General features: G+C 33.2%; 1 protein-coding gene across 1 annotated transcript in view; it reads left to right on the top strand.

The window, feature by feature from the left end:
• Positions 1 to 14,303, top strand: part of Tmem38b (transmembrane protein 38B) — a 56,980-nt gene that overhangs the window by 22,961 nt on the left and 19,716 nt on the right. Inside the window, exons 3-4 of the mRNA XM_015492221.2 lie at positions 7,260 to 7,444; positions 8,224 to 8,311. Of these exons, the coding sequence (XP_015347707.1) occupies positions 7,260 to 7,444; positions 8,224 to 8,311 (273 nt within the window). The remainder of the gene's footprint in view (positions 1 to 7,259; positions 7,445 to 8,223; positions 8,312 to 14,303) is intronic.

The following is a 14,303-nucleotide window of genomic DNA, read 5'->3' as shown; positions in this document are numbered from 1 at the left end:
AAATCAGTGTCTTACTGAGTTGCTTAGTGCCTCGCAGTTGTTGTGGGTATCCTCCTGTCTCAGCCACCTGAGGTGTTGAGATTGCAGGCCTGCGCCACTGCGCCCTGCCCTCTTTGCTTTCTCAGTTGTGAAAATTGCTTTTTATGTTTAACTCTCTTATGTTTAATACAAATGCACCGTTCTGCATTCTAATAATATTATAGCCATTTTATACTATACTTACCCTTTTTAAGTTTTCATTCAGTCTTATTTTTCAGCTAACTTTAACACTTAATACTAGTTCTTATGACTTATATCTGTTTATTTTGGTTGTCTGAAGCTTATGCTATAGTAAATTTCATCAGGAATAGTAGTCCCAGAGTTTTCACATAAGGATGTTTATTTGTGTCTTTTAACTCAAAAGCCAAGTTTTTTATTTACTTATTTTAAAAAAATTATTTATTTATTCTAATTTGTTATATATGATAGCAGAATGCATTTCAATTCATAGTATACATATAGAGCACAGTTTTTCATGTCTCTGTACACAAAGTAGAGTCACACCATTTGTGTCTTCATACATGTACCTGGGGTAAATGATATCCATCTCATTCTACCATCTGTCCTAACCCCCTTTCCCCTCCCCTCCCCTCCCTTCCCTCGTCTTTGCCTTATCTAAAGCCTATTTTATTGAATATAAAATCATTGACACATGTATAATTAATATATTAAATGTACTATTTCATTTTTCCCCCCTGACTTAAAGCATTGCTGTGAAAAAGTCTAATGGTCTTTTAATTTTCTTGCACTTATAAAGTCATGTGCTTTCTCTTTCGCTCTTTTTTTTTTTTTCCTGAATTTTGTTTTCATTAGAGTCTAATAATTTAAATAAAACATGTTTTGATTGGTCATTTTGGGGCAGTATCTTCAAGTATGTGGGATGTTCTTTTTAGTACATATAAATGTTTTCTTATTTGGAAAAATTGAGTATTTGTATGATTCCTTGGACTTGTTTTTCTTTAGGAACTCCTATTATTACCGGCAGATTGGCTCTTCTTTGCCTTTCTTCAATGAATCTTTTTTAAAAAAATATGTACATTTTTAGTTGTTGATGGACTTTATTTTATTTGTTTATTTATATGTGGTACTGAGAAATGAACCCAGTGTCTCACACATGTGAGGCAAGTGCTCTACCACTGAGCCACAACTCCAGCCCTTTATCTGTCTTTTTAAGTTAAAATATTTTTACCTTTTCCTCTTCTATTTCTTTGGATGCATTGTCTGTTGTGTTTATTTCTCTTTTTGTTTTCTTGTTTAGTCTTCATATCTGAAATTACCTTTGTTTTTTATTTTTATTCATAATCCTTAGTTTTTAGTTTTTTTTCTAATTCTGATGTTTGCTGTGCTTTTTATGTCTTATATCACTTTCTTAATGTCTTCAGCTTTTTCTTTTTTTGAAATAATGAGCTACAGTTCTAATCTGATTTGCAGAAACATCCTGAGTGTGTTTTTTTTTTTTTTTTTTTAGTTGTAGTTGAACACAATACCTTTATTTTATTTATTTATTTTTTATGTGGTGCTAAGGATCAAACCCAGTGTCTCACGTGCTAGGAGAGTGCTTTACCACTGGGCTTACTTTATTTATTTTTTTATTGTAATAAGTTTATATGAGATTTGACCTTAATAATTTTCTGTTAGTAATATTTATATGAATTTGGTTTCCTTTAGGCTTTCAGAATTAGGTAGAATTTTCTGACTTCACAGAGCTTCTATTTGTTGTTTTTAATGTAGCATTCAAAAGATGATGGTACATGTTCCCTGAGATTTCTTGGGTCTTTTCTCCTTCCCCATTTTGGTCTGGACTTTTCTCTTTCTTTTATTTTTCTATCCTGCTCTGTTTTGATTTTATTCCAGCAGTTTGTTTTCAATATGGGGCCTGTTCTAGAAGATCATCCTGGTGGATCAGTTTTGAAAGCTCATACAGACTAAATTGTTTAAACCTTTTCCCATCTTCTATCGTGGACCCCTTGTCCTATCTGATGTTTAAGCTGCCATATATGTTAGTTCACCCTTGCAATCCTAGCTATGTGGAGGTTGAAGCAGCAGGAGGATTACCAGTTCTAGGCCAGCCTGGGCAATTTAGTAAGATTCTGTCTCAAAATAAAAAGGGATGAGGATGTAGTTCAGTGGTAGAAACCTTACTTAGCATGCACAAGACCCTAGGTTAATCTCTAGTTACTAAAACAAATGTGCAGGCGAGCACACAGACAGAAACCCTCTAGTTTTTCTTCAAATTGGCCTACATGTACTTTCTGGTGAGTGCCCATTTGCTCCCTTTAGTGTTATTTTGTTTGTGAGCTTGTATCTTTTTCCTGTTGGTCTCTCTGAGTGTTGGTGATTTGTCTCTTCCCACTTGCTTTTGGGGTCTGAGAGGTTTTCTTATTAGTATTGTATATAGGATTTTAGTGTTGGCTGTCTCGTTGCTCTGTGTTTTTCTGTGGGATTTGAGTAAATTAAGATATATTCAATCACTACCATCTTCCCAGAATCCTTCTATTAGTTTTGATGTCCCCAGTATCTTCTCTAGTCCCCCTTTTTCCTTCCTCAGAGGGAATCATCATAGTTTTGTGCTTATTATTCATTTGCTTTTCTATGTAGCTTTAGCAATGTTTATATCTCAAAACAATATAATTTTTGAAATTTTATAAATGGAATCATATATGTTTTTCTGTAACTTGCTGTTTTTTGTTCAACCTCTATTCCTGAAATTCATTTTTATTGTGTGTGGTTGTAATTTATCAATTTTCACCGTTGTATAGCATAACAGAATTATCACATCATAATCTTTCCTTTTCTCTACTGACAGTTGTTTCTACTTTTTTCCTATCATAAACAGTATTTCTAAGAAAATTCATACATATTTACTGGTGTACATATGTAAGATTTTCTCTTCGCATATGCTTAAGAGTAATATTCAATTATAGGGAAAATGATTCTTAAACTGTATTATATGATGCCAGATCATTTCCCAAAACCGTTATATTAATTTACATTCTCACTGCATTGCACCCAACCTAAGAACTGGACTCTCTCTACCAGTAATTTTTATACATTTATACATTTTCTTCCTCTGTCCTGTCTTCTAATTTTTCACGGATAACCTCTACCCTAATGGTTGTATTTATCTTACCTTTTAGAAAAATTTATATTATATTGGTGAATAAATAATAGTATGTGGGGAGCCATTCTCACACGTGACTGGGCAACTCCCGGTTTGGGTCTGAGGCGCTCTGGCTAAACTGTGTCGGAGCTTTCCCGGCCCTCTCCTGGTGCGAGAGCCTGTCCGTGTGGGGGTGTGACTGACCACTGACCCCGGGGACCAGTCACTGACCCAGACCTTCATTGGATGGAATTCTCCCTTGAATTTCTTGTTCCCCAATAAAAGGCTACTCCCTGGCGTGCTCCCTCTCTCTCCTGCTAGCCCTGAGTAATCCTTGCTGCCCTACCGGGTGGTTCGAGGTATGAACCAGAGGGAGAGCCGTCTGGGACCTGGTCATAGAAAAAGGTAACTGAGTCTGTGTGTTTATTTCGATCTCACTAGTTAACTTTTATGCCAAGAACCTCATTAATGAAACCAGTGCGCTGGACGCATGGTGGAATAGTATTTTTAGTTTTGTTTGTTTGAGGCCCTATTTTTTTTTTCACATTTTAAAAATCCTTTTAATTAGTTGATGAAAATTTGGGTTATTTGAGGCACTATTTTAATTAATTTATTTTTTGTGGTTCTGGGATTGAACCCAGGGCATTATAACATGCTAAACACACACTATAGCATTGAGCTATATAAGCCCCTAGCACCTGAACCCATTTTAAAATGGAATATCATACTGACTATAGTTTCCTGGGCATTAATTTTTCACTTGATAATATATTACTAAGATTCATCTGTATGTTTTTGTGTGTAGCCATAGTGCATTCCTTCCCATTGCTGTTTAATCCATTATATTGATATCTATATTTATTTTATTGTTGATGAGCATTTTATTGGTTCCAGTTGTTTTGTTGTGCATTACAAAACCGCAGTAATGATAGTAATTTATATATCATTTATTATGTCCTAACACTCTTCTTAGTGCTTTATATTTACTATCTCATTTAAACCTCACATGAATCTTGTGAGGTAAGTATTGTTTCACTCTTCACAGATCATATAACTGAGGCATGAGGCATAAGGCATGCAGAGTTAATAACTTACCCAAGGGATTGCAGATACTAAGTGATTGGAACCTAGGGTATCTATCTAGTTCTTTGTGCTTTGTTCATGCAATGTATTCCTTTTTTTTTTTTTTTTTCCCCCAAGTACTGGGGATTGAACCCAGGGCACTCTACCACTGAGCCCCTTCCTCCCTTTAAAATTTTGAGAGGGTCTTGCCAGGTTTCTGAGGCTGGTCTTGAACTTTCAATCCTCCTGTTGCAGTCTCCAAAGTAGATGGGATTGTAGGAGTGTGCCACCACACCTGACAATATTGCATCCTATTCTGCAAATAGGAATCTTTTCTTTGTCCTCATAGACCTTTACATATAAAAAAGGTTCTGATTTAAAGACATATAGTATATGTTACTGTTTTCTCCTTTAAAGTTTTAATATTTAGAATAAATATATAGTCTTTGCTTCATTTAATTTTTCTTATTTCTTTCTTTATTTTTGGTATTCGGTATCGAACCACTGAGTCACATCCCCAGCCCTTCTTATTTTTAATTTGAGACCACATCTATATAAATTGCTTAGGGACTCACTAAGTTGCTGAGGCTGACCTCAAACTTGCGATCCTCCTGCCTCAGCCTCCTGAGTCACTGAGATTACAGGCATGTGCCACTGTGCCCAACTACTTCATTTAATTTTAATTTGAAAATTAAAATGATGTTTGGAGTGTAAATTCTAGCAAGTAAGGTCATCTTTAGTATCATAGTGCACACATCTGGAGATTAGCACCATCTACTGGCATACAGAAACACTAACTTGGTTATGTCATAATTATTGGTTAGAAAGATTTTTCTTTTTTTAAATTTTTTTTTAGTTGTAGTTGGAACACAATACCTTTATTTTATTTATTTAGTTTTATGTAGTGCTGAGGATCGAACCTAGTGCCTCCCACGTGCTAGGCAAGTGCTCTACCGCTGAGCCATAACCCCAGCCTATAGATGGAGTTTTCTTTTTGAAAATCTGCTTCTGAGAAAGCAAATATTTTATAATTTTCCTACGTATTGATTTTTATTCCCCAGGGTTTTTTTTTTTTTTTTTACCTTGAACTTAAATTCCCAAGTGTAACTTATTGTATGTTGCATATTATACAGTTGCATAGCTAAAATTACATTTAGACAAGCTGTCATTGGGTAAGTCTTTTTTCAAAGCACATATATAAAATAATTTATTAGAGTAATAAGAACAAGAGGAAACTATTGTATTGAACCAACATTAATTATATTTATTTAGTGTTCTGTTTTGGTTTAGTTAAGTGATAATATCTTTGTAGAGGAATGGAATTGATAGTACAGAATTCTCAGTGACTAACCTTGGGAAATTTTACTCCCATCTTTCTTACTTTAAGTGGTTTAGCTTTCATTTGTTGGTGGTGTAGGATTTTATTTGTATCTTGTTTTTGGACTAATTTCTATCCTTGGTCATTTTTCTTTCTTTATCAGTTTAATCCATGAGACTTAAAAATGTGTGAGAAATCCATTATTGTCATTCATTTTTCTCTTTTTTCTGTTATGTTTTCTTTAGGCACTTTTAGAAGTTAAATGTATCTGAGATGTTATAAGGAGGGACATGTGATTACTTAATGAGTGTTAGTTGAGTGATTCATTAAAGGAATTTTAAAAAATCTAATTTATGTTACAGAGTAGGAATAGTTGTTTTAGAGATTCAGTGTTTCTGATATGTTTATTTATAAGTCTTCTGAACAAAATAAATGATCTTTTGCTCTGTGGCTATTTAGCACTCAAGGAGGGTGTTTTTTTTTTTGTTTGTTTGTTTAATGTGTTAGCTTATTGTAGGTATTCACATATTTAGGAATATCTGATTAAGGACTTACTAATTCAGAAATAAAAATAATTATAAAATCTTGAATATGAAAAGTCCAAGATTACTCTTGTAATAGCATAAGTTTTTAACTCATGTTAAAGATAGACTTAGTGAAGGGATTGAGAAATGGGGTCATTTGTACTATTGTTTTTGTTATTCCTTTCAGTATTTTACCTTTGAATTTAATTTCTGTTAAAGTGAAAACTAATTTTTTCTAATTCTAATGTATAATTTTATTTTATTAAAACATATACAATGTCTTTATACTCTAGAAAAATGAATTGGAGAAAAGGGCATTTGGTAATTGAGAAAGGGTTGCACTCAATCCCCAGTAACTTCTTTCCTGTGCCTCTTTGTGAACAACATAAATCTATACAAAGATAGGTGATAGCTCAAAAGCAAGCAGGGTTGTTAATATTTTAAGAACAATTCACCTCTGGTGAATTATTTTTTAAATTTCACTTGTCCTAAGCATCTGTTCAAATAATGTCAGAAATTTTTACTAGAAAAAAAACGACTTATTTTCTCTTCATTTCTAAAACATGATTGGTTAAAACTAAGCATGTTCAACTAAATTTTAAAAACCAGGCTTATATTCTTTCAGTTGTATGAAAAAGTGTTCTTTAACAACCTTGCTTGACATTGTGTAATTAGAGCAGTCTTCACCCCTAAAAGTGATTATGCTTTTGCTTAATTTTGTTAGTTGATTCAATACTTCCAGAAAATAGGCACAAATTGGGAACTCAGTAGATACTTCATCCATTTATGGAGTATTCACAAGGTCATGACTTTTTTTTTTTTTTTTTGGTATCAGGGATTGAACTCAGGTGACTCAACCACTGAGCCACACCCCCAGCCCTGTTTTGTATTTTATTTAGAGACAGGATCTCACTGAGTTGCTTAGCACCTCACTTTTTGCTGAGGCTGGCTTTGAACTTGCAGTCCTCCTGACTCAGCTTCCCTAGCTGCTGGAATTACAGGTGTATGTCACCGCACCCAGCTGATCATGACATTTTGACATGTGATTTAAAAGATTGACCTTCCTATACAGTATGTGCTTTTCTTGGATTCCTATTCTAAGTTTACATGGATAATTCCATTTATTGTGTTATGCCATATTGTTAGTACTGATAGAGTTTTGTTTCTGTTCTTCTGATTCTGTGCACATATTAAAATATTTAAATTTTAATTTCAGGTATATTATATTTTTTTGCCCTTGGGACCTTATTTCCCAGGGCTATTCATTCTTACCTGTTCAACTTCTGGCTGCGGGAATGAAGGAAGTGACCAGAACTTGGAAAATAATAGGTGGAATCACACATGCTAATAGCTATTACAAAAATGGCTGGTTAGTCATGATAGCTATTGGATGGGCCCAAGGTAATATTAACAATATGTGTTCATAGGTATTCTCTTATTGATGTACCATAATTATGGGGATGGCATACTTTTATTAACAGTCTTTTTGGAGGTAGAAACTTTGTTTCTGTTGGCTAGCAAAATTATTTAAAAACTAGTACTTTTCACTAGTACTAGTTCATCAGCCATTATTTTGAGCCTAACTGTTATATAAAATTTTTATGATTTTGATTTCATTTTTATCTTTGATTTATGAACCAGAGACATTTATGTTAATTATTTTAACATAAATAAAACAAGTTTACTTAAGAAATTATGTAGCTCTTTCTGTGTTCTTTTCCTCCAATTTGAATTACTGGAAATAGTAAATATGATTGGTTATAGATTCATGTTCATGCATCAGTTGCTTTTATTGTTGCTTTCTGTAGGAATTGAATGAATTTCTCTAATAACTTGTTATAGTATACTGTACCTAAAACTAATTATATCAGGAGAGTAAATGGTAAAACATATGATTTTATTTTTTAGGTCTGAAACAAACCTCTAGCCATACCTCTGTGCTTGAGACCCCAAATTTAAGCTTAAGTGCAGTAAAATAGACAATTGCCGTGCTGGTGAAAGGGGAGAATTGCAGATGTTTCAGTATCCTAAGCTTACAAAGCAATTTTTTTCTTTCTTCCAAGATTTCTGTTTGGGAATCCTCTTGGATTTTAAATCCGGTGGTAGAATTATGGCTCTCCTCAAATATTCTTAAGAAAGTTACTAAATAATCTTGTTTATTTTTTAATTTTTATTTTTAGGTGCAGGTGGTATCATTATCACAAATTTTGAACAGTTACTAAAAGGAGATTGGAAACCAGAAGGTAATGAATGGCTGAAGATGTCCTAGTAAGTTGGTATATATTTTACTGAGATCTGGATTTTGTTCTTAGATCTTTTTTTTTTTTTTTTTTTTTTTAGTTGTAGTATTGAACACAATATTTTTATGTTATTTGTTTACTTTTATGTGGTTCTGAGGATCGAACCCAGGGCCTCACACATGCGAGGCAAGCACTTTGCCACTGAGCCACAGCCTCAGCCCCGTTCTTAGATCTTTTTAACGACATTTTTAGAACTCCCAAGTGTAATGAAATATAGCTGAAAAAATAAATGGTAATGACAATGGAAAGAAAACCCCCCAATTTTATTCTTTCTAAAAGTTTTCTCTCTCAAATGAAGTTTTAAAATAAATATTGATTCACTTCTCTGAGGATTTATCCCCTTAAAAAACAAAACAAAATAAAACAAAACAAAAACCTTCAGATTATCATAGAATTATGGGAAGAGTATATACTTATGAAGAGAGATCTACTTAGAGGCAGAGTTCTCTGGATGGAAATGAATCAATTATAGGCTGTTGGCATTTTCATTAGTGACTGTGACATCGCACACATTTCAGTTTATACATAGCTCTAGTAGTAAAATGTCAAAATTAATGGGAAAATAAATTAGTACATTATCATAAGATCCTGAGAGTGGTTTTAAAAATTACAGGTGAGTTTAAGTATCAAAGTAAGAAAAAGATTAGCAAAAAAAACCACTGTATATTTGTGTAATGCAAACTGTAGGTCACATCTGTTTAGAGAAAAGAATCTAATCATTAGATGTTTTCTAAAGACAACAACTCAAATCTTATAAATAAGTCATAGGTATATACCTGGTGCACCTGAAAATGAAATGGAAAATATAGTTATTATTCACACAGGTTGAGAAAGAGAAGACTTTAGGAATAGTGGCCATAATAAGCTGCTCTTACTGTTGATTTTTGTAAGCTCATTTTCTAATTAATGGATTAAATATAAAGATCACAAGCATTATGAATGAGGTAGTATTTTTGAGTGAACCAATAAATTCCAGGATATTCAACTTGGAAAGTACCCTTTAAAGCTTATAAGAGGTAGTTTGAACATAATATATTCCAAAGTAAAGCCTTAGAGAATAGTGTATAAAATCAGTGTTTTAGAATAAGTGGAACTGAAAACAGAATCCAAAGCTATTTTCTGAGGCTTTATCCTATCAGGTGCTATGTAGACACTTCTAAAAACATATATGTTATCACTAATACTCTCAATAAACCTAAAAAGCAGGTATTATTTCTACTTCATGGATTAGAAAACTAAGGCTCAGAGATATTAGAAGACTTGCTTATTGCTACCTAGGTATTTAGAATGTTTTTCTTTTCTTTCTTTCCTTTTTAAATTGTGCATTTCTTAATTTTTTAATTAAGCTAAAACTTTATATTGAGTAAACTGCATCCATTTAAAGAATATAATTTTTGTTGAGTTTAAACAGAAATATATAATAAAGGAATAGTGATCACTATCAAGAATATTTCCATTAATCCACAAATTTCCTTTTGTCCCTTTGCATTCCATCTCTCCCTCCATTCTTGATTATAGACAGAAATCTGTTTTTTTTTCTAGAATTTTATGTAAATGGATTTTGTATATTCTTTTGGATCTAACTTCTTTCTTTCATCATAGCAATTTTGAGGTTCAACATGTGGATGAGCTGGTTTCTTCCTTTTTGTGCTATATTTTATTTTATGGAGCAATCACATTTTATTTTATCTGTTGATGGACATTTGGGTTGATTCCAGTTTCGACCATTGTGAGCAAAAGTTCCTTCAACATTTGTATGTGAATCATTGTGTGAACACATTCTCATTTTATTTATGTAAACATATTAGGGAATGGCTGAGTTGTATAGTAGGTGTACATTTAACTTTTTAAAAACCATTGCCCATTTTCCCAAAATGTCTTAAGAGTTCTAGTTGCTCCATATTATTGCCAAGCCTTGGGATTGTCACTCTTTTTATTTTTAGAAATTATAGTGAGTACATTTCTCATTGTGATTTTAGTTAGTATTTCCCTGTGGACTATGTTGAACATCTTTTCATATGCTTATTGGCCATTTTATGTCTGTTTTGAGAAGTATCTGTATATACCTTTTCCTACTGTTATGATTAGATTGTTTGTCTTATTATATTTTTTAATTTTTTATTTTTGTTTCTGGACCTTTATTTTATTTATTTATTTTTATGTGGTGTTAAGGATCAAACCCAGTACCTCACTAGTGCTAGGCTAGTGGTCTACCACTGAACTACAATCCCAGCCCTTGTTATATTCTTTATATATTCTGAATACCATTTCTTTTTTTAATTCTAATTTGTTATGTATGACAGCAGTATGCATTACAATTCATATTACACATAAAATGCCATTTCTTTGATGTGTGTTTGTAGACTTTTGGTACAGATCAATTTATCAATTTTTTAATACTTTCATATTCTGAGTTGTCTTTGCCTATCCAGAATTGCAAAGTTATTATTCTAATGGTTTCAAGAAATTTCTACTCTTAGCTTTTATAGTTAAGTCTATGATCTATTTCAAGTTCAATTTTTGTATAAATAGTATTGTGTAGGATTTGATATTTATTTTTCCCTTCTATATGCAGTTGTTTTGGCACCATTTCTTGGGAAGACTTTCCTTTTGCCCATTTAGTGCCTTGTTAACCCTTGTTTTTTTATCCCCCATAATCAAGTGATCACATATTTGTGGCTCTGTTTCTGGACTTTCTTCTGTTTTACTGATGTAAAAGTCCCCTAATGCCCAAACCCCACTATGGTATGGGAGTTTTCAGTTTTAATATCTTTTGGAACCTATATGCTGTTTTCCATACTTTGTTATACTAGTTTTAATTCCTACTATAGTGTGAAAGGTTCCATTTTCTTCATACCTTTATCAGCATTTCTTGGCTTTTGTCTTTTTGATAATAGCTACCCTCATGGGTGTGAGTTGGTATCTCACAGTAGTTTAATTTGCATTTCATTGATGATTAGTAATGTTGGCTATTTTTATGTCCTTTGGAGAAATATTAAGTTCCTTTGCTTCCTTTTTAAACCTGGTTATATATTTTCTTGCTGTTAGATTGTATGGTTTCTTAATAAATTCTGGATATTAACCATGTATCATATACTAGGTTTAAATATTCTCCTAGTCTGTGGTTTGCCCTTTCACTTTATTATTTATTTGTTTGTTTGTTTATTTATTTATTTATTTATTTTAAAGAGAGAGTGTGAGAGAGAGAGTGAGAGAGAATTTTTTTTTTAATATTTATATTTTTTTAGTTTTCGGTGGGCACAACATCTTTGTTTGTATGTGGTGTTGAGGATCGAACCCGGGCCACACGCATGCCAGGCGAGTGCGCTACCGCTTGAGCCACATCCCTAGCCCTGCCCTTTCACTTTATTGGTTGTTTCCTTTGTTACACAGAAGCTTTTTAACTTGATAGAGTCCTGTTTATTTATTTGTTTTTGCTTTTGTAGCTTGAGATTTTGATATGGTATTCAAAAAGTCATTCCAAGGCAGTGGCATACTCTCAGCCTATACAGGTTGCATGACAAAATTAGATTCATGTTACCAAAGTAATTCTTAGAAAAGTGAAGCAGGAGGCATCACAGTACCGGACCTTAAATTATAACTCAGAGTGATAGTAATAAAACTGGCATGGTATTGGCACCAAAACCAATGGTACAGAATAGAAGACAAAGAGAAATCCATGTAAATACAGTTATTTTATACTGGACAAAGGCTCCATAAACATGCTTTGGAGAAAAGATAGCCTCTTCAACAAATGGTGCTGGGAAAACTGGATATCTATGTGTGTCAAAATGAAACTAAACCCCTCTCTCTGACCCTGCACAAAACTCAACTCAGAGTGTATCAAGGACTTATACATTAGATCAGAGACCCTGCAGCTACTAGAAGAAGATAAAGTAGGTCCAGATGTCTACCATGTTGGCCTCAGAACTGAATTCCTCAACAAAACTTTTAAAGAGTAAAAAGTAAAATCAAGAATCAATAAATGGGTTGGTATCAAACTGAAAAGCTTCTTCACAGCAAGGAAACAATCAAGAATGTGAAGAGAGAGCCTAAGGAATGGGGGTAAGTCTTTGCCACCTTCACCTAAATAGAACATTAATCTCTAGGATATACAAAAAACTAAAAACAAAAAACAAAAAACAAAACAAAACAAAAAACCCCAAAAAACAAAAAACTTAACACTGTAAAAAGAAATAACCCAGTCAATAAATGGACAAAGGAACTGAACAGGTACTTCACAGAAGAAATATGATCAAGCCAACAAATATATGGAAAAATGTTCAGCTTTTCTAGCAATTAGAGAAATGCAGATTAAAACTACACTGAGATTTCATCTCACTTCAGTCAGAATGGCAATTATCAAGAGTACAAGTAACAATAAATATTGGGGAGGAAGTGGGGAAAAATGTACACTCATACATTGCTGGTGGAACTGCAGATTGGTACAACCACTCTGGAAAGCAGTATGGAGATACTTCAGAAAGCTTGGAATGGAACTACCATTTGACCCAGTTATCCCACTCCTTGGCATATACCCAAAGGACTTACAATCAGCATAATATATATATATATATATANACTGTAACTCCACAACCACAGGAATGGGAAATATACTCCATGTGTCTATAATATGTCAAAATACAGTCCACTATTGTGTATATCTAAAAAGAACAAATAAAATATTTAAAAACTTAGATTCATGCTTAGGAAGATTTTCTCTAGTAAGAAAAAATTTTTTCTCTGGTCAAGGGTTTAATTGGACAGTCTTTTACTAGTGTTGAAGGGATTAGGCATGTGATTCATGGGTAAATTTCAGCCATCATAGCCGAAGCCCAGGAATAGAGAGGAGATTATTCAAGAAAGATTTGTGGAGGAAGGATTCGCTTGACTAATGGCATGGATCCCAGGAAACCCAGAGAGTGTTAGAAATGTTAAATTAGCAGATATACTGCCAGCTTGGACTGCAAGAACAGAGACAGGATGAAATGAAAGAAGATTATCAAACTCATGGAATTCCTTAGGTGAAAAATAGGCTGATAAAACTGCGCAGCTACAGAAGTGTGCTGCCCTCTAAAGGAAAAGGAATAATGACTTCATGGTGGGGACTGTGCCCCAGAGGCCTGAGTCTAGCCCTACAGTCTGGAGTCAGAGGTGCAGAAACCAAAGACATGAGTGTAGAGATTAGAGCTGCAGATTCAGGACAGTGTATCCAGCCATAGAGGATTATCCCCAAGCCTTGAAACCTAATGGAATTGCCCTGCTGAATTTTGAAATTGCTTGGTACCAATGATATATTTATTTTATTCTCTTCCTTTTGGAATGAGAATGTCTGTAACTATTACCCAGTACCTGTTCCACCATTGTGGAACTAGAAAACTTGTTTTTAGTTTTACAGGAAATTAGTATATATTACAATTTTCTAATACATCCTGAGTTTCCTGACAAATCTCATACTTTGATTTAAAATGGAATTTCCCCTAATTTTAACCCTTCTCCAGTGTCCTGCTCCAGTTTAGTATCTATAAAATCATTATTCTTCAAATTCAACCTTCAAGAGAATGTAATCCAAAATGGAAGATGTGTATGCCAAGGCCATACCTGTAATGACCCACTTTGGTACAGAAACCAAACTAGTAGAACTGAATAGTTGAAAAATAACTTGAAGACAAATCTCATTTCATTTGTTTTTATCTTATCCTTTTAGAATTTCAGTTTTATGTACAGTTTATAATAAAATTATGTATGTATGCATACTTTTATAAATTAAGAAACATATTAGGGAACATCTAAAACATAAAGACCTATAGGGATATAAAATAAAAACTTAGAGATCACTGTTTTTTGTGTATGGGGTGAAGGTGGGAGTTCATAACCCACTTGAATCAAAGTGTGGAATATGATATGTCAAGAAATTTGTAATGTTTTGAACAACCCACAATAAAAAATTAAAAAAAAAT

The sequence above is a fragment of the Marmota marmota genome, unplaced genomic scaffold, assembly GCF_001458135.2.
Source record: "Marmota marmota marmota unplaced genomic scaffold, marMar, whole genome shotgun sequence".
Taxonomy (NCBI): Eukaryota; Metazoa; Chordata; class Mammalia; order Rodentia; family Sciuridae; genus Marmota; species Marmota marmota.
The sequence above is the reverse complement of the archived record's forward strand: the minus strand, read 5'-3'. Positions and strand labels throughout refer to the sequence as shown.